At 40.7% G+C, this 19,308-nt stretch overlaps 1 protein-coding gene across 24 annotated transcripts in view; it reads left to right on the top strand.

Annotated features, from left to right (window-relative positions):
- The window catches only part of Tcf4 (transcription factor 4), a 346,209-nt gene that overhangs the window by 160,369 nt on the left and 166,532 nt on the right, over positions 1-19,308 (top strand). For 18 of the 24 annotated variants that reach the window (XM_078029972.1, XM_078029983.1, XM_078029971.1 and 15 more), the window contains one exon: positions 15,132-15,196. The exons of 1 other annotated variant lie outside the window; for it this stretch is intronic. In XM_078029972.1, coding sequence (XP_077886098.1) covers positions 15,132-15,196 — 65 coding nt within the window. Of the gene's footprint in view, positions 1-14,883; positions 15,019-15,131; positions 15,197-16,927; positions 17,060-19,308 lie in introns of those variants that run through there. 5 more of the 24 variants (XM_078029986.1, XM_078029989.1, XM_040272823.2 and 2 more) reach the window with 5 other exon arrangements.

A 19,308-nucleotide genomic window follows, 5' to 3' on the forward strand; every position in this document is an offset into this window, starting at 1 on the left:
ACTTTTCTTAAATGAGAAGTAAAAAAATAAGATACATGTGCTTGCGTTTCTGAGAAGTACCTGTGTGTCATACTTGCTTGAGTAATTACATGGTGTGGCGTGGAAAAATGTAATGTCAACAGGAGAAGTAGGCTTAGGCTAACGCTCTTGTCCCTCTTTCACTGCTGTGTGCATTAAGGCAAATAAATTAACCGCCCTGAGTCTCCTTTTTTGCTCACATGTGAAGTGAAATAATTGATAATAATAATTGTGATACCTACCTACCAGGTATGTGATGAATCCCATAAGGGCATATATGTATGTCTGTGTGTTACATGCATGTGTCTATCTGTATACATACATGTGTCTGTATGTACGACATATATAATTATAATAATCAACTGTTAGTATAAATGCCAGTTGCCAATTGTTAATTCATATACAATTTTCCATAATTCCATAAATCGTTTTATATTAACAAACAAGTGAGATGCAAATTTAAGTCTACATTGCATCTTCAACAAATGCCACCTTTAAGACCACCAGAAAAATGTGTTTGTGATTATCAACAGGAAGGAAAGTGACCCGTGTTTATAAAGTATGTATGCTCTTTGAAACAATGTTATTCTTAATTAAGGCAGAAGCTGGTGCATTTGAGGGAAATGGTGACCCTCTGGAGAAATGGAGAGTGAAAATAGTTTAGGGAAATGAGTCTTGGTGGCTCCTCTACTGGAAAGATGTATGCATGTTTCTTTTAATCGTTGTGATTTCATGTTTGCAAGCCAGTGCGAATACCTAAAGGGTAATCTTTGCTTAGAACCCACCCCTTATTGCACATCCTGGCAACACACACACACACACACACACCATATAATCTGTTTAAGAATTGTGTCATCTCCAGGAAGTGAGGGAGTTGATAAAATTACCATTGGGCCAGATGAGTGTGAGCACTTCCATAGAAAGCTTTTCCAGCTTTTATTGGGGGTCCAGCTGTCCCCTGAGTTTTCTCTGGGATAAATAAGAACAATTATGTGGCTTTTATTTTTTATTTTATTTTTTAAATTTAAAATAATGATAACACAGTGTATCATGATATAGTAACTATTTTGATCGTTTTATTTCCTCTTCCTCTGCCTTAATGTAACAAATACATACCTTGATGACAGTACTGATATTAATTTATCTTACATTGTCCCCAACAACAGACATTTATTGTCACAGGCAACTCAGTTTTCACAGAGTGAATTAGACTGCCTGTAAGATTGTCTCTGAGATGTGGTGTTAGCAGTGGGCATGGCTTTTGGTGGCATGGTAGGAGGAGATAAATTCAGCTGTGGCAGCCTTCAGTTTATTCATTTGCTGGATATTAAGTAAATCACAGAAAAACCGGGAATATGCAGTTATGGCTGCACAGTTTTTAAGATTATTTTAGACTTCAGAATGGAAACTGGTTTCATTTAGTGCTCTATCAGTTTCATTTAAATGTTCCAATCTGATGACCAGTTTCATTTAAATACTCTAGTCTGGTGAACGGCTAAAGCCTACATATTGTTTGTCTTGAAATTTTAAAAACTGAGGCTACAGGTTCTCTGCTTTAAAACTCCATTGGATAAAAAGTGGCCAGGACTCCCTTGGCGCTGAGATGTCAGTACCCAAATCATGAGATGCGAAATCGTGGAGCATCTGTAAAAATTTTCTCATCCAAGGGATTCCATTGAAAATTTGGGGGAACGACATTTAAAATTTGGTTAAAAAAAAAAAAAAGAAGTAATTCAAAGTAAAGTCTGTAGCCAAACTCCTTAATTGTGATGCATTTGCTGATTCCCCCTCTTCCATCGTCGGGCCTGCTCTGTTGCCATATGGCCTACCATGGAACATTTAACTTGTCAGATATAATGGATTGTCCTGGAAGCAGATTTTTGCTTTGAGCACTCGGCTCCTTTCTTGCATTTCACTCTCGGCTCCAGGCTGCAGGATGAAGGATTGTGGTGGAAATGCAAAGGAGAGACACACAGTTGATTCCCCTAAAGAGAGTGACCTACATGCCACAAAATTTTACCCACGTAAAGAGGCATTATCCCCGTCAATGGCCTTAGCAGGCTGCATGTCAGAATCATTTAAATTTGCCTGGACTTAACAGATTGTGCAAACAGTTCAGAATTGAGTGCTTAGGAATAATAAGACGTCGTCTTTTTAACTTAGGCAGAAATGGTGTAGCCACATCCTCCAAAGGATGCGTATTATTTATCATGACCTACATGTACCCAAGCCACCTGGTTCGTAGATGCTGTAAATTAAGTTCATCTCTCAAGTCTGTAGAGAATGCTTTCTAAAAAAATCACCTGATGGAGATGTTTCATGGCTTCATTGTTTTTGTTTGGTGAGTGGAGGTGAGGTCGAATGGTCATTTGGGTGGATAGACAGTGGCAGTTAATTATCCAGCCACGCTCTCCATTTGGAACTAAATTGCAGACCCTCTGTTTATTCTAACCTACTTGAATTTACAGACTAAACATCCTGTGGATTATTTAATTTTTTAACTATAAAAAAACAATGTAGTATTTGATGTTTGTTTTAATTTGTTGCTTTCATGAGTTTATTTTTTTTCTTTTCTATTTGTGCTATTTTTTTTTTGTTCTGAAATCACAAGCTTGGAAAGCACTAGGAGGAATTTTGTAATCATAGGAAAACTTCTTTAAATAAATACATAGTGCCCTATTTATATGTATGTGTATATACATAACTATGAGGTACTTTTCTGGCATAACTAGTAAGACCCCTCAAAGCAAATATTGTACTATAGAGATCCCAGAATACAGAGGTAACCAAGCAAGGGCAAATCAGTGCAAAAATAAATAACTTATTTGTTTCAATTGAAATGTATAACAGTCGATTTTAGGACTCAAAAATGAATTGATAGATTTATATATGGCATATGGATATATACACTAAAAATAAATATTTTAAAGGATAATTTAATGCTCTCTCTAAAATGTTGAATATTAGAAATTCAGTAATTTACTTCTACAAATTCATATGTTATGGAAAATTCCTAATTTAGGTCATATAGGTCTATAAAAACTACAGCGGCCTTGAACACTAGCATAAGCTAACTTCTGAACAAAGAATGATTTCTTTTTAGTCAACAAGTTTACATGAAGCAGCTAAGAAAAAATAAAGTTGGTATTTAATAATAAAGTGTACTTGTGTGTATTTCTTGCTGGCCCTAAATTGAGCCCACTAGTTTTATTACTGCCACTGATAGAATGTGTCACCCCCTCCTTTCAAATTTGGTTAGACTTGAGTACTAAATGAGGTTAGGGAGGGCCTATCACAGCCAGCTCTGTTGGGGCATGTGCGCCCTCTGCTGGCCATTTAGATAGGAATTGCAGGTTATGTGAGACCTTTCATTCCTCTTACTTTTTTCAAGGTTGGGGTGTTTTTGGTTTTTGTTTTGTGTGTTTTCATTTTTGCAAAACTAATCAGATATTAGTAGTGATTACAAAGTCATAGCTTAATACTGTCATGGAAGTTAAGTTTTTTCTTATTTGGAAGGATTTTGGTTTTGGTGTATATTTGCTAAAATAGGATAAGCCTGATTGTTCAAATAACATGTAAAGTAGATGCCACTATTGTGCTTTTGTGTTGGTTTCACACTCTCCTCAGCCGTCTGCCTTTTCATAGGCCCTCTTTGCCTGGTTATACTTAGGAAGAACTTTTGCTTGTCTAAGTTGGGGAATGGAACCTAATGGAAATTCTTAAATATGATTCTGTTTATGTCAGAGACATGATAGGTAGTCTCTAGTAGACAGGGCCCTGCTAGTATTGATATTTTCACTTGGTTCACCAAGGAAAATGAATGTAGCTTTACATCTTACTGCTTTATAAAGGCATTTTTCATTCCTTGCAAATCAGCTCTGCTCACCTGCAGACAGTGAGAATGGTAGTGTGAGTGGAACCCTTTTGTTCTCTTTTGCTTTTCCTGTGGTTGTTGATGATAGAGTGTGAGATGTTAAAAGAACAGATCATAGATGATCTCTTTTTCCCAGGTCATAACCCCAAACCATTCAAGTGCATTTAGGAAGGAGAGAGCTGGTCTCTGCCATTGCTGGTCAACATGCCATTGCCATGTTGGGTCCTGCTAGTGAAAAGCAGAGCTCTGTATAAGCAGTATGTCCTCAGAGCAGCAACAGTATTCTCTACCATGATTGTTTGCATAAGTGATTTCTATATATCTCTGAAATGACTTGATTGAATCAATTTTGTATTTGTTGTTTAGATAATGTGGTTTAGATCTTTACAATTCTTTTGTCTTACATTGCAATTTTCTCCTATTTGTAAGCAAAAGCCATGAAAACCCCTAAACCAGCTACTCAAAACATGGAATAATCCAAGGGTGTAGAGCTAGGAAAGGGGTCAAGTGCCATGTAAGTTTGTCCCACTTGTACCTCTTTCTAATTTTAGGTTCAAGTTACTTTTAATATTTTTTATATAAATTATGTGTCACTTTTTGCTTATTTTGATTTGTTTAATATTTTCAAATAACTCTGAATTGGATTCTAACACATACACAAAGTCCGCTTTACAATCTGTTGTGAAATGATCTTGCATTGAATCTCAAGTAGGTGTGTCTCCCTCCCCCGCCCCATCTTCAGTGAGCCTCTCCTCTCTTTCCCTGTGCTTCTCCTTGTTCCCCAACACCCCTGACTGATATGTGGCGTTGTATTTACTCCTTAGTATTTCAGCCTTAGGAGTAATGTGCATCATTGATTCTTTAGCATCCAACACATGGGACACAGAAGGCATCCAACAAATATTTATTTCCTGGTGTCGTGTTTCTTAGGCTTCTTTCACAGCTATTCAGATGATAATTTTTGCAAGTTTCAGAATTGAAGATTGCTGTCTGTGGCCATATATTCCATGTGATGCTTTTTTTGGGCAGACTTTGGCCAGGATGAGGTCATTCTTATGGTGACTCCTCTCCTTCTCCTTCTTCTCCCTGATCCCCATTCCCTCCACCTCTGTCTTCCTGTGCTCCCTTCCTTCCCCTGTTGACCCAGTCCGTGGTCAGTCAGTCATTCTCATAGATGCAATGAATGGGAGGCTTCTCTTAAACATCATACTGTGGGACTGTGACTTGTGTCATTTGATCTGTGAGTTCTCACCTTCCCTTAATGGTGGCTTGTGCTGAAGGCTGGTTGGGTTCTGAGGAACTTGGCCTGTTTACCTGACAGTTTGGTTCTTGTGGGCCCGTGTTCTTGTTGATTTTGATCAACAGACTTCATCCCCCCCAACTATCATTCTTCTCTATACTTCAAGGTTAGCAATCTTCCTACTCTTTGTGTACTCTGAAGATGCCAGAAGTAGATTTTGAATTCTGGGCTATTTTCCTTGAACTTCTCGGTGGAGTATGTTTTGGGAATATTGGCCAATTGTACTTCAGTACAAAGTCTAGAGGAATGATCATTTGTTACGTTACTGACTCTTAAGTGACGCTCAGGACAATCTTCTGTCTGGGTTAAAATGTTACTTATGTACATCCGTGTATATATGTATGTACATGTATGTTTAAATTTACTTTAGAATTTTCATGACTTCCCAGTCCCCCGTCCCTGTTTTTGTGCAATCTTGAGTATCATATTAAGTGTGTGTGTTTCTTTTAAGAAATGATAATTGTTGCCAGGTGTGGTGGTGCACACCTGTAATCCCAGTGGCTCTGGAGACTGAGACAGGAGGATCGTGAGTTCAAAGCCAGCCTCAGCAATGGCAAGCTACTAAACAACTCAGTGAGACCCTGTCTCTAAGTGAAATACAAATTAGGGCTGGGGATGTGGCTCAGTGGTTGAGTGCCCCTGAGTGCAATCCCCAGTTTAAAAAAAAAGAAGAATAAGAATAAGAATATTCTTGTTAGTTGTGGACTCAGTTTGAAAACTGAGGCTGGTGAAAACTGAGATTTGCCTGCATGGCTAGTGCTACAATTTGTAACTCTGCAGTATAGATCATTAAGTGTCTCTGTGGATTGTCTAAAACACAATACTACAATACAATACTCTGTTTTCTGTTCTCCTTTGGTTCATTCAGAGTTTTAGCATTTTTATTTTTTACATTTACTATGACTAAGATTTTCCCTTTAGTGGGCAATAGCTTATGACGGAAAGTGATTTGCCTGGTGAAATGTGGCTTCTTAAAATTCACCTAGAGATTCTAAAAATTTAACTTAGTAACGAAGTCTTCCTCTTGTGAGGTTTTACTCCTACACTTGGCCAGAAATGTCACAGGTCTCCTCCAAGGTGACGGAAAGAACCAGTCTCCCCACTGGGTATGGGCTTATCATGCTCCTAGCAGGGCAGGGTCGGGGAGGCTGCCCGGGTGCTTGGGCCCTTCAAGTTCAAACCACAGCCGCTCTCATGGCGGCCTCCTGGAGCTGATCCTGATCATAAAGATGACGCTGCTCTTGGGTAGAATGGAGAAGGGGACACGTGGAGAGTGTCCAGGATCTGCAGCCATCCTCACAACCCTAGGCCTCCTGTGGTTGGGACACTAGTGTTTACTGGGGGAATCTACTTGGTGATGTGAAATTAATTTTTTTTTTTTCAAAACAGCTAGCCTGGCTCGTGGAGAAGAGCCAACTTGAAGTCTCAACCACACAGAACTTTCTTTCTCAGCCCGTGATGAAGTGCATTTGTCTGTGAGGGCCTCGAGGGTCAGCACTCCTAGCTTGTTTTTAGGAAGATCTACCTAAAAACACCGGACCTACTGGAAATCTATGCTTTCTTACCTGGCAGCTTGTGAGATTGAGTGGGGTTCCATCTATCTCATGTCACCTTATAGATTCAAGTGCCTATCACTTGAATTGATTACTCTGATCCTTGCTTGTTAACAATATTGTTAACAATAACCGGTGGAATTTTAAAGAAAAGTCTTGGTGATGATTTTTGTGATGAGCAAGGTCTCAGCCACAGGGCTGAGTCTGTGAGCATGGCTTTTGCCCCTGGCCAACCTGCGTCTTGTCTTCCTTTTGGTCTAAGGATGTAGCAAAAATATTTTTGTTTGTTTTTGCTACCTGTATTGCAAGATAATTCTTTTTGTATTTTACATAAAAAGACTTTTTTTCTTTTTTAAATAGAAAAGTAACCTTTCAAATGCCTACGCATTTTCTTCCAAGGCCACGCAAATCCTTAATTGCCTTGCCTATCCCCAGTCATCACAAACTCAAATTGCAGTAAAAACATAGCAGTATGGAGACATTATTCACAGAAAGCCAGTGGTACGTTACTCATTAGAAGTAAGTCAAGTGATCTGGGGTTGCCCTTAGTCCTTCGGGTCTCCAGGGGACCCTTGTACAAATTGCTGATTCAGAAAATCATTACTTTGGTGGCTCAAGTGGTACTTTAGTGGCCTTAAGGAGTTATTTGACACACCTCCCCAAACAGCTAAGTTATCCCCATGATTATGTTGATTAATTGCACACTCTGTGGAATTAGTGTTATTTTCAATGAAAGATTTTCCTGCATTCGGAAAATAAAGCATAAAGGTCCTGTGCTTTAATTTGATAACGCGTGTGCTCCTAAGTAGGACAGTGAACGAGAGGATCGTGTTGGCAGTTGTTGGCAAGGGCGCATGGAATAATCGAAGGTGATATTTTTATTCTGCATTGAGAAGGTATTTTTTGATGTACCAGAGAATGTTCAGTTAGGATATTTACCAGTTCAGACATTTCCATCTATCAAGGACTTGAGGGTGCTTCACCTTTGTGAAGTGATGTGGGCAGAGAGTTGTGGCAGGGACAGGTCCAGTGGGATAATGTGTTTTATCACAGTAGGTAGGGATGGCACATCGGGATACTCCAAAAAGAGGTGGTGTGTTAGAAAAGGACTCTAGTCCTGGGGTTTAAAGTGTTTTTTAGCTTTGTCTCTTGATATCTGTATAACCTTTCATCTGTATCGGCTGGCCACCTTGTCTTAATTTTATTAACTTCACCTTTAAAAACCGAGACTGAAATGTCCATTTAATGAGTCTAGAGTGTGTTGACTTAAATGATTATTGAAATTACTTTCCATACTGGATAGTGCTTTGCCAATGTAAGTGCTTTCAGGGTAATTGAATATAAATTCTGAATCTTGGGTTTTCCCCACAAAGGAAGAGTTTTGGTAGCTCCTCGAGACACTCAGCCTAGATGAGATTTCACCACACATAGTTTTGAAGGCAGCTTGGTGCCTAGATGAGAAGAGATGGATTGGCTAAACTCATCATCTCCAACAGCCTCAGGCCTACAGACCACTGCTGAGTGATCTGTTTTTACGACTGAGGTAGCATCGGTAAAAGAGGGGATGAGTGCTAGCCCTTTGCAGAAGCCCAGCTGATTCCCTGTCCCATCATCCTTTGCTGCATGGACACTAGGTACCTAGTCCCCTTTCCTCACTTGTGCCCCTCCCTCCTTCCCTGTTGTCAATTTAGGAAGAAGGGGAGGGAGTTCCCTGGGTTATAGGATGACTAGTTTATTTCCTAGAACTGAGTTGCAGGTTTTTTTTTTTTTTTTTTTAAAAGCATGAACTCTATTTTGAATATGAATTTTTAAATGCCTGTGGTAAGATTCTACAGGAGGAAACCAACTCTTTTCTCTGAAGTTTTAGAATTTGAAGGAATAATGACGACTACTGCTTCCTTCCAACAGAGATTCTTGATTCTGCACTGGGATCAGGGATGATTAAGATTGACTAGCTAGTCAGACCAACCAAGATACCCGAATGTCCACAGAGATCCACGAGAAAAATAAACCAATAGAAGTATCTCCACATGAACAATCAAAATGTTTATAGACTAATTTATGTAAGATAAAATCTAATTTTTGAACTTCTAGTTATTTGGTAGGAAATTATTAGCATATATTAACACAAAATACTCTTAAGATCTTTTTCTTTTTTTTTTTCTTTTTTTGGGTAGTAGTACTTCCTAAAATTTCTCAGATTTGTATTGAGAGACATAAAAGATGGAGGCAGGTATGTGTTTTAAAAGAAGGTTAGGAAACATTGAATTAGATTAAATTAAATGTCTTCCTGCAGGACTTCTCAGAGCCTTTAACCAGCTAGCTATATCATGATACTAGGAGGGTATTTCCCAGGTCTTTCTCTCTGGTCTCCTGTTTGATTTCTGGAGCCTGCTGTAGAATTGCTTTTCCATAGAAGACACTTTTGAGCCATGCTGAGTTGTCCTGCGTTATAATTATGTTTTTATTTCCACTCTTCTTTGTGCATTTGAGCAGGAAGTCATAGACTTCACATAAGAGATGTGTAGGAATGCTGTTTTCTGCCATGTTTTTGTTAATTACTTGCTTTGAGTTAGCGTGGAGATGGTGGCAGTTAATTGTGATACGTCACAGGTTCCGTGTACATCATTTGTACAGCTATGAAGTACCTGGAGACCTTTTAAGAATAAAACACCATGTAAATGTAAATTATTACCGCCGATAAGACACTTTCATTAATTTCATATCAAATTCATGAGTGTTTTGAGCTCTGGGATTTGAGAGTCTTCAGTATTGGCCTCTGGTTTATAGATTTTTTTTTTTTTTTTTTAATTTTCAGAGTTTAAACACCAGCAAGCAAATCGTATGCTAAGAGCACGGCCTTGGGAATAAACCACCAGGGATTGAACATTGGCTCTCAGGCCTGTGTGGCCTTGGGTGTTTTTCTGACTCTCAGTTTCCTCATCTGTAAGGTGGTATCGGTATTACCTGCCTCCGAGGGCGGCTGTGCAGCTCTTGTAGATCAGTCTGCGTGGTGGCTCATGCATGAGAAGGACAGGGCTCATCTTGCTTAGGTAAAGGAGGAAAAAGATGAAGGGACCGTAAATAATAAAACAGGTATGTTTTCAGGACCCCTAAGACTCCAGGTCTTTGTTGAGCGTAGTAGACCTTTCAATGTATCTTTTTAAAAAAGAAATTACAAGTGTAATTTGGATTGGGGCTGGGGACCGGGAGCGACATTTATTCTGAGGCAGACGTGTTAGTGATGAGTTCCCTAGTCTGACGCTAGGGAACAAAGGGCCCATTCTTCAGCTCCCAGAACAAGTATTCACAGTGGATGGGCCTTGTCTGCTGGTGTCCCGCAACAGCAGATAATTTTTCATCGGGGCTTCTCGGAGGATGACATGGCCCACCACACAGGTGCGCCTGTTTCAGAGGGGGTGACACACCTGCCATTTATATGTCATCCTGACACTGGCCTTTTACAAACAGGACCTGTTTACTATCCTACTGGGCAACCACCAGAGAGATCCTCGATGTCCAGGCTTATCTCCAGAAATCATTTATTGAAAACTTGCTCTTGACCCCGTCTCTGGCTCTTTCATGTCACTTCGAACTACCCCGTGTGTCCAGAGACAGTCACCTACTCAAGGTGATTTTTTTTTTTTTGGCGGCATCCCTGTGAATGGAATGGAGTTTTGAGGCCATTCTTTCCTTCATGCAGTATTTCCATGTCACCTGTTCCCTTGCAGTAGGATGCCTTGGCTATCTTGGAAGTAAAATTGGACGTCAAATGGCAGATAATATAGGAATTAGGAATACAAAAGTATCGAATTTGCATTCTGTAGATATTTGTTAGCCATACCTCCCCCATATTAAAAAAAAAAAAAACAAGTTTTCCTTCTGCTTCTTGGGACAGCCCGATAAAAGGTTATCGAATAGATCAGCAAAACACATCGGCCTTAAGAATTGTAAGTTGCTTGTATATTTTCTGCTTAAATTAGTTTTTCATGGGCAACAGAAGCAGCAAGTGAATCCTTCGTCGATTATCATCTGGTGCCATTTTTGGATAACCACATTTAAAGATGGATTTTTAGCAGGAGGATGGGTCCGTCTGGACAGAACCCATGGTGGCTTTCTGGATGGCTCGCTCCCTGTAGATGCCGACGTGTTCTAGAGAAGGGGCTGCGTGCTGATCTCTTTTGTCTCCAGAAGGATTGATTGACGGATGTTGTGTCTGCTCACTTACAGCGTTTTTCTTGTTTCATTTAAAAAATTGTGACATAGTATTACATGTTCCTTGTATACATCATTTTTGCAGAAGAAAGTTGTTTAGCCAATATGTCGACTGAGCTTATGAAATCCCCTCTGTAGCTTTCATTCAGCCTTCAGTGTACTTCATTAGGTCATATCATTCGTTTCGTGCACCGGCATCGTCACCAGCAGCAGAATTGAACATTTGGTCCTTTTTAGGTATAAAAATGAATCAAAAGCCTGACAAGGTTTGTTTCTGGTATAGATTTCAGGAGTTTCCCCCCACCCCACCCCACCCCATTTATGGGCATACGACAAATGTTACTAACGGGTACTTTTAGTTTTTAAAATATGGACAACGGTACTCCATGCAGTAAAAGACTTGAGCGATTAATGCTCCCCTTATGCCTCTTTTGAGTAGTTTTAGCCATAGGGCTTGGCACTGCCACCATTGTCTTTGTGCCAAAAAATATCCGCAGCGGCTGTCGCATTCTAGTACTGGAGGGTTGTCTCGAAAATTCCGCAGTGAACGCGCCGGGTTTGTTCATCACTGCTATCTCTTTTAAATATTGGGAAAACAGGATCTTTAGCTCTTTCAAAGCGCCCGTTGTGGTAGTGGGGATGGGGGGAGGTGGGTGGCGAAGAATGGAGAAAGGGGGACGGAGGCTGTCCGCGCCAGCCAGTTGGTATGACTGACAAAAATCCAAGGCTCACATGGAAGGAGACACAGAAATGTGGGGCTTTTGTGTTCAGGAGAACAGATAGTTCCTTAAGGGTCCAACTCAAACATGTTATCAGCCCTCTTGAAAATGTTATCATCTGAAACAAACGTTTCAGTGAATTTTTAGCAGGAAAAAAAATCAACATTAAGACCCTAGCCCATTTTCAGTGGACAATTTGCACAAAAGATTTTTTTTTTTTTTACCAAAAAAAAAAAAATTCCTGGAAAAGGAGGTGTCATTTTAAAATGGCTGCTTTTTATCATTTTTTTAAAAAAATGATAGGAATAAAAATCTAATGTTTGAGAAGGTTCTTGGGCTTTATCCACCATCCCTGATTATTTTGCTCCCAAACAGGGTTTTGGGCTCTGAGGGCAGATTTATAGTTGAATTTGGGAACAAAAAGCTGTAATAAAGTTAAAGGCTTACACTATCAGAATGAAATGTGTTCGCTCATGATCTCCGGAGCAATCTATTTGATGGTAAAAGTGGATGCTACAGATGAAATCTTCACAAGGAGCATAATCCTTGGAAAAAAAAAAAAAAAACAAGTCCACCTCCCAGCCTCCTGCTGGCTACGCTGCCTCTTTGGTACCTCGCAGACTTCGACAGAGTCCTGGACGGGTGCCCATTGATGTCATGGAAACACTCAAATTACTGAGAATGATTCATGTCTATGCTGGTCTCTTATCCTCCCCCACACAAACAGAAGTAGATTTTTAACCCTGACAACTTGTAATTTGCAGTGGGTTTATTTTTGTATCTGGATAAATATTTTTTAACAAGCAAAATTAAGATTAAGCAGTCTGTATCTGATATGATAGTAAAGAGTGCTGGGTCCATGTCGCCAAGAGTACTTTGGGGACTCTGCATCTCGTGAATTCGTATTCTCCTCTCTCCTGCCCCCTTCTCGCCTCTCCTTCCCCCTTGCTCTTTCTGTTATTTCCTCCTCTCTTTCTCCCCCACCTGTTCTCTCTCTCTCTCTCTCTCTCTCTCTCTCTCTCTCTCTCTCTCTCTCTCTCATCCTTACTATTTGCATTGCCCTTCTGGCTTTAAAATAATAGGAGAAATAATCCCCACTTCTGTATACAGAGTGAGACAGATCCTGGTAGGAAAATTCTTCCCTCCATTTCTGTGTGCTGGAGTCGAGTTTGGGAAATACTCCTGGGTGGTAACATTCTATCAGGGATTGCTTCAGTAATTCTTTCTACAGGAAGAAAACGTATTGGTGGCCTGCCTTTCTCAAACTGTATTTTACAGTTCAGTTTTCAGAAACCACTAAAACAGGACACTAGCTGTTCAAGGTCCTATGAAGTTCAAGTGAATCCTGGTTTATTTTTCAGTCTACCTCCCTGCCTCTGCCTGTCGAGTGATGAAACAGTGGATATCATGTCAGAACGAACTGTTATGATTGTACTGAGATTTTTTTAGATGCAAGAGCTTAAGGGAAAATACAATACCTTCCCTTTTATATAGCTCATCAAGGTTGAGCCTTTTCTGTTAGTTGTATTTATAAAGAGCAGTTAAAGGGTAGGAGTAGCCTTAAACTTGACTTAGAAGAATCAGTTACTGTGTGTAGCGTGACCAGGCACATTGCTGACATAGGTAAATGCATCTGTTCCTCGGGGTATGACCCCATGCACTGAGAGTTACTCTGTTAGGTCTCTAAGACTGACAGGCAATGTGATGGCATCTTATTTCACTGGAATTGAAGGTGATACGGGCATTGATTTTATAATTTGCACTGCACACTATACCAGAAATGGGGGGGGGAGGTTCCCAAGTTTGAGAGCCACTGAATAGAAAAGTTAACAACAGGAGAGAGAGAAGGGGTTAATTTAAAGACTCAGGTTTGGATTTCTTTGAAAATCATGTGTGTGTGTGTGTGTGTGTGTGTGTGTGTGTGTGTGTGTGTGTAGTAACTTAGTTAGCTACAGTGCATGCGTGCTTTTGACCAGATATAAAATTTTGGAAAAATGCATTCTTTGTGCGCTGTCAGAGCGGCATACTCTAATAGCATTGCCATTGAGCTCAAAGACAAGAGGCCACCATTAGCTTTTAGCATTTGTGTTAACCTGGGCTGAGAGGGGAAAGCTGGAGGGTCATCAGCCTTAAAAGACTGTGCATCCAGACCCTCCAAATCCAAGAGTTTTTTTTGTTTTGTTTTGTATTTTGGTGATTTTGTTTTGAGACGGAGTGTTCTCTGTTGCTCAGGCTGGTCTTAAACTCTTGGGTTCCAGAGGGTCCTCCCTCCTCAACCTCCTGAGTAGCTGGCACTGCAGGCGTGTGCCACCGCGCCCAGCTAAAGGACACGTCTTGAATTTTCCAATGGGGAAAGGAGTAGTCCAGATCTGTGTATAAAGGGTAGTGCACTTGAAGCCCTGGTGGAGGGGAGAGGAGAATCCCCAGTCTTGAGTGGGGTGAAGTCCCTAGCCTTTGGCTGCTTCACCAGTCCCTTGGCCTGTGCTGGCTTGGGCAGTTTTCTGTGACTCTTCATAGGTCACCAGCTGGACTCCACTGCTTAGATCTCTTGTAATTTCATTATCTTCCCTGCTGATTATTAAGGTGAAACATACTTTATAAAGCAACAAACGAGAAGCCTTGATTCCATCCCTCCACGTGGCCACACAGCATCCGAGGCTCCACACGTGCCTGCAGAGCAGCGTGCAGATTCAGACTTGAGTAGTCAGAGCTGGAGCAAGACATGCACGTTCCCATGATCCCTGGTCCCGCTGGGTCTATTGGCAGAATCTGAACTTGGGTTCTGGGTGGGTGAATTGTCAAAAGCCTCTTTCCCAAATGTAAATCCATGATTATCTTGATAATATTGGAATTTATTCCTGGGAAAGGGGGAGAGAGAGAGAGAGAGAGAGAGAGAGAGAGAGAGAGAGAGAGAAAGGGTGGGAGAGAGGGAGGGAGGGAGGGAGGGAGAAGGACAGAGAGACTCAGAATTTTGAATAGTTTCTTTGCTAAACTCACCATCTGGAGAGCCTGTGATTGATTAGCTTTGGCCTCACCATTAAGTGTCAATATAATCAATGGGAATGACTAGGCCAGGGTCATTACATAGATAATTTGCCTGCTGTGTAAATAAAAATGAAATTGTTTAAATTTTGTGAGAGAGAAAGAAAGTGAAAATAAGGAATGACAATTTGTTTGTTAGAGAAAGTGGAGGCCATTGGAATGACAGTTTTTGGAAGTGTGGAGCAGTTTGGCTAAGAATAGGAATGAAGGATATTTTTTTTCCAGTTTATCATCGCCAGAGTGAGGACGTGTTATCCCTCTCTTGCTTGCACACATTGCCAGTAGTGCCTACTTTACGTATGTAAACATCGGGGAAGAGAAGTAGATGTCTGTTACCTGCAGGAGATTTGTTTTTTAAAGGAAAAGCACGATTTATACTCTTTTTTTTTTGTTGTTGTTTCTCTTGGCAGGTAAAACAGAAAGGGGCTCATACTCATCTTATGGGAGAGAATCAAACTTACAGGGTTGCCACCAGGTAAGTGTGACTCTGGGCTGGGGAAGGGTGTGGAGGATTAACCTGGGGATATCAGCGTGCTTGGTAAATTCGATTTCGCGTTTTCAACTGTGACACTGAAGAGGCACTGAAAGTCTGCTGGTGACTGTGTGTAAGTCTTGCAAGAATTCAGAGCTTAGAACTGAGAAGCACCTCATCCTTAGACCTCTGCCGTATCAGGACTTCGTCCACTGGCTTGTTTTTATTTTTTAATCCATCAGCCTGCACCATGGCACTGTTTGCCAAACCAGCAATGTGGTCAGAGTGGTTCTATCAAAAGAGTTTATTTGCAATTAAGAACTTGAGAATTTCTCGCACAGGAAATGCTTCGTGGAACCATGTGTCAGACCCTGGGTTCGGGTGGCTAGTGCCCTAAATTATAGTTTTCCTAGGGACTGTATGATGTTGTGTGAAAACAGGGTGGTACTGAGGGATAAAAATGTCTGTGAAAATATGATTTGTTGTCCCTTTTTGTTTCTGAATTGTTTTTGGCTGGAAGTCAAGGCCAGCAGGCTAACAGCAAAGCCGTCTCAGGGGAAGCATGCGTGAGCTAGAAAAATAGGAGCACTTTAGTTAAATAATAAAATGCCAGTGTGATTCAAAGGTGTAGTGTGCGTGCGTGTGCCCGTTGCACTCTGCGTTTGTGTACTTCTAACTCTCTGGAGAGAGCCCATTTCTAAAAATACTATACCAAGGCTGAAGAGGAAGGTTCGTTTCGAGACAATTGGGATTTTTATAGATGCTTTCTTTTTCATTTCAGTATCAGTATCGATCATATATTTAATTTTTATAAAAAGGAGGTATTAGTCACTTACTTTGGAGAACTCTGGTAGAATTTGTTGATACTCTTTCATATTCAAAGCTCTCTACTGTTTTTTTTTTTTTTTTTTTTTTTAATTCACCCAAACAGAAGGTTCGTTCTTTCTATACTGGAAAAGGGATGCTTAGTCTTTTGAACTCTCTCACCCTCCCAGTTTCTTTAATGATATGGGGGAGAAAATCCATTTGGGTTTTTTAAACAACCTGTTTAATGTATCCCTGAGAAATGTAAGAACACATGCGCTTTAGTAATGAAATAGAGTGTCTGAAGGAAGGATCATTTGTGTACCAGGCATCTATCATGAAAGGTGGAATTCTGGTGGGTTGGGTTTTTTTTTTTTTTTTCCCTTCTCCCTGTATACATTTGCATTTTTAAAGTTGACTCCTTTGGCCCAGTTGCCAATTCAGTCACATTTGGCATCTAAAAGATTTGTTGCGGTGAGGTGAACAGTGCTTGGTTAGAACTCCTGCCGGAGTGCAGTCCAGGGCAGTTTATTTGGAAAGAATTCTGCAGGAAAGAAATTTACAGCCATTCCAGCGCAGCGGAAACATCTTTGGAATGTGAGTGCACATGTTCGGGGCAGATAGCCTGGGCGACAAGCCTCTCAGGGCTGGGTCTCTGGTGTAAAGCTCTCTGATTCCTGCAGAAGAGCCGGTTCCTGTGGATCTGGTTTCTGAGGGTCAAGGCGGAGGTCACTAGAGTTTTGGGGAGAAGAAAGTTGACAACATCCTTCCTTTTTGCAGATGGTCATGGCAGAGGTCTCTGTTTTCGCTGGGCCCCTTTGGCTGGTCATTGAGAGAATAGGCTTCCTCGCCCCTGGATCCTTTCTTACTAATGGGAATTGGCGTGATTCCTCACAGACACAAAGATTTCCTCTGCTGAGTAAGCGTGAGGCCCCTTAACTTGTGAAAGCATCATCCAGACCGTGTGAGTCTGTCTGTGTGTGCAGAACACAGACCCTCCTCCGTTGGTGGGGAATACTTCCCTCGGGTGAAACTGAGCTTAATTTTTTTTGCAAACACAAGGTGAGAAGTGGAGAGGGGCAGAGGGGGGAATCGAGGTGGCTGGCTGCCTGCCTGCCTGCCGTCCGATGCCTGAATTTCTGGGCCTTGGGAGGTTCCTTTTGAGACCTCCTTGTCCAGGAGAATTCTTTTGTGTATGGGGAATAAGACTGCATCTGCTTTTCTTAAAAAGCCTTCCTCCTCTCTCTAGCTGGGGAGTGTGCAGATTCCTTCCTTCTTATTTCTGCTTCATGGTTGGGAGTCTTGCAGGAACTGACTATCCCTGAGAGTGCTGGGTCTCAGCACTCTCCATAAACAGTGTGGATGCCTAAAAGAGAAACACTGGAAATTCCCTGCCTGGGGAACTAGGGCCTGGAGGCGAGGAGCGTACATGGTATGAATTTCTGCTTTCTGTGAAATTTGGGAGTAGAGCAGACCATAGGTTGTCTTCTAGGGACTCTCTTGAGCTGTTTTTGTTCTTTGAATCCCAGTCTACCACACCAGCCACACAAACCAAAAAGAAAGGCACAGTCTCTGGTATCTTGGGCTTGGAATCTAAATAGCTGATCACAGCTGAAATGGTTCCCTACTGTGTGACCAGGTGAGTGACTCTCACGGGGACAGCTTTTGTTTTCTCCTGTTTGCTACTTTATTGAGATGCTGGACTAAAACTTTTGGCCAGTGGGCTCTAAGGAGCTCCAGGGCTGCTTTTTTTTTGTGATAATAGTGTGTCCCCGTGGACTTACAGGGATGAGCAGGGTTGCATGGGACATGCTGATTTCAGTCCCAAGGGCGTTTTGTTGGGTGCAGACAATCAGTGGTGGTAAGCAACAGGTAGAGAAAGGCTGTGTGGAGAAATTGATTGTTACTGTGAGATATGAATGATCGGAAAAGTGCATCGGGTTAAAATGTGTATAAATACGCATATGTTCATTATGTTTCTCTTGTGGATTTAATGTTGATAGTGCTAGGCTCATGCATGACTTTTTAAAAAATGGATATTTTAGCGGAAAAACAAATGCTTGTAGGTTCATGATCGTCAACTAAGTTGTTTTCATTAAAAATGTAAGTAATGATATACATTCATTAATGCATTCTGATATGAAATTATCAGGCATAAACTTGATGACTTTTTTGAGACTTTTGAAATCTTGTAGAAAATGAACCAAAAAGACAAATAAAAGCGACCAAACAAAAGACTTTTAAAAGTTCTCACTAAATACGAGAAAACTGGTTTGAATCAAATTGGGGTATGGAAGTCACACCCAGGCTTAAAACTTTCTTGCCAAATTGCAACCTCATTCTACTTTTATTGGCAGAGAAAATGCGATTTATAATGGAAAGTATGACAGAAACGAAAATGAGTAGAAATAAACTTTTTTTGCAAGATAGTCCAATTTCAACCTGTGATAGCCAATACCTAATTTCTAGTGTATATCATGGCAAATCACAGAAGAAGAATATCATTTGCTTTTGGCCTCTTGTCCTGCTTGCAATAGGATGTTTGGTGATTTGCAAACTTTTTAGTTTTGCCAAAACTTTTTAGTTTTCAATGAGAGATGAGGTCAGTACAATGATTGTTATTAGGGAAGTTTTTCCTTGAATGAAAGTTAGTATTCAGCTCAGCGTGTGGAGTTGTTTGTCCCCTCCAACCCCCACCCCTTGCCAACGGGTTACAACCTTAGTCCAAAACCGTGTTTTTTTAATATAGTATTTCCTGGGCAAGGTGGGTATGTGAGAGGGGGTGGTGGCGAGCGAGCTGAGTCCTCTATGAGATCAATTCTACTAGGACCTGATTAGTACTTGGCCTGTGCTTTCTGACAGCACCCCAGGTGATTCCAATGTGCAGCTAGATTTGATTATTTCCTAGATTGTTTTATAGAAATATACTCTCCATGGTAATGACTCCAGTTCAAAATGTGGCATTTCTGCTGGCTTCCATGAAGCTTTTAGACTTTGTGCCTTAATTAGATTATTTAAGGTATGGAAATACATTGCATATGACCTTCATTTAAAAGGCAGTGAAAATTAGTGATATATGGAAAATCAGCACCATGTCTTGAAATCTTTATATGAAATTTTACAACTGAATGTCCCCGCTCACATCTTGTTTTCTCTAGGGAAGGCCAAGCTTTACCCTCACCCAAGTTCATTTTCTTTCTCAGCAAGTAATCAAATAGGACTATGCTGATAAAGTTATTTGAAGTTTAGATCTTATAACTGACCGATGGATTTAAGAATTAGGCCTAATCTAGGATAGTGTTGTTAAATTC

This window comes from Ictidomys tridecemlineatus, chromosome 13, assembly GCF_052094955.1.
Source record: "Ictidomys tridecemlineatus isolate mIctTri1 chromosome 13, mIctTri1.hap1, whole genome shotgun sequence".
Taxonomy (NCBI): domain Eukaryota; kingdom Metazoa; phylum Chordata; class Mammalia; order Rodentia; family Sciuridae; genus Ictidomys; species Ictidomys tridecemlineatus.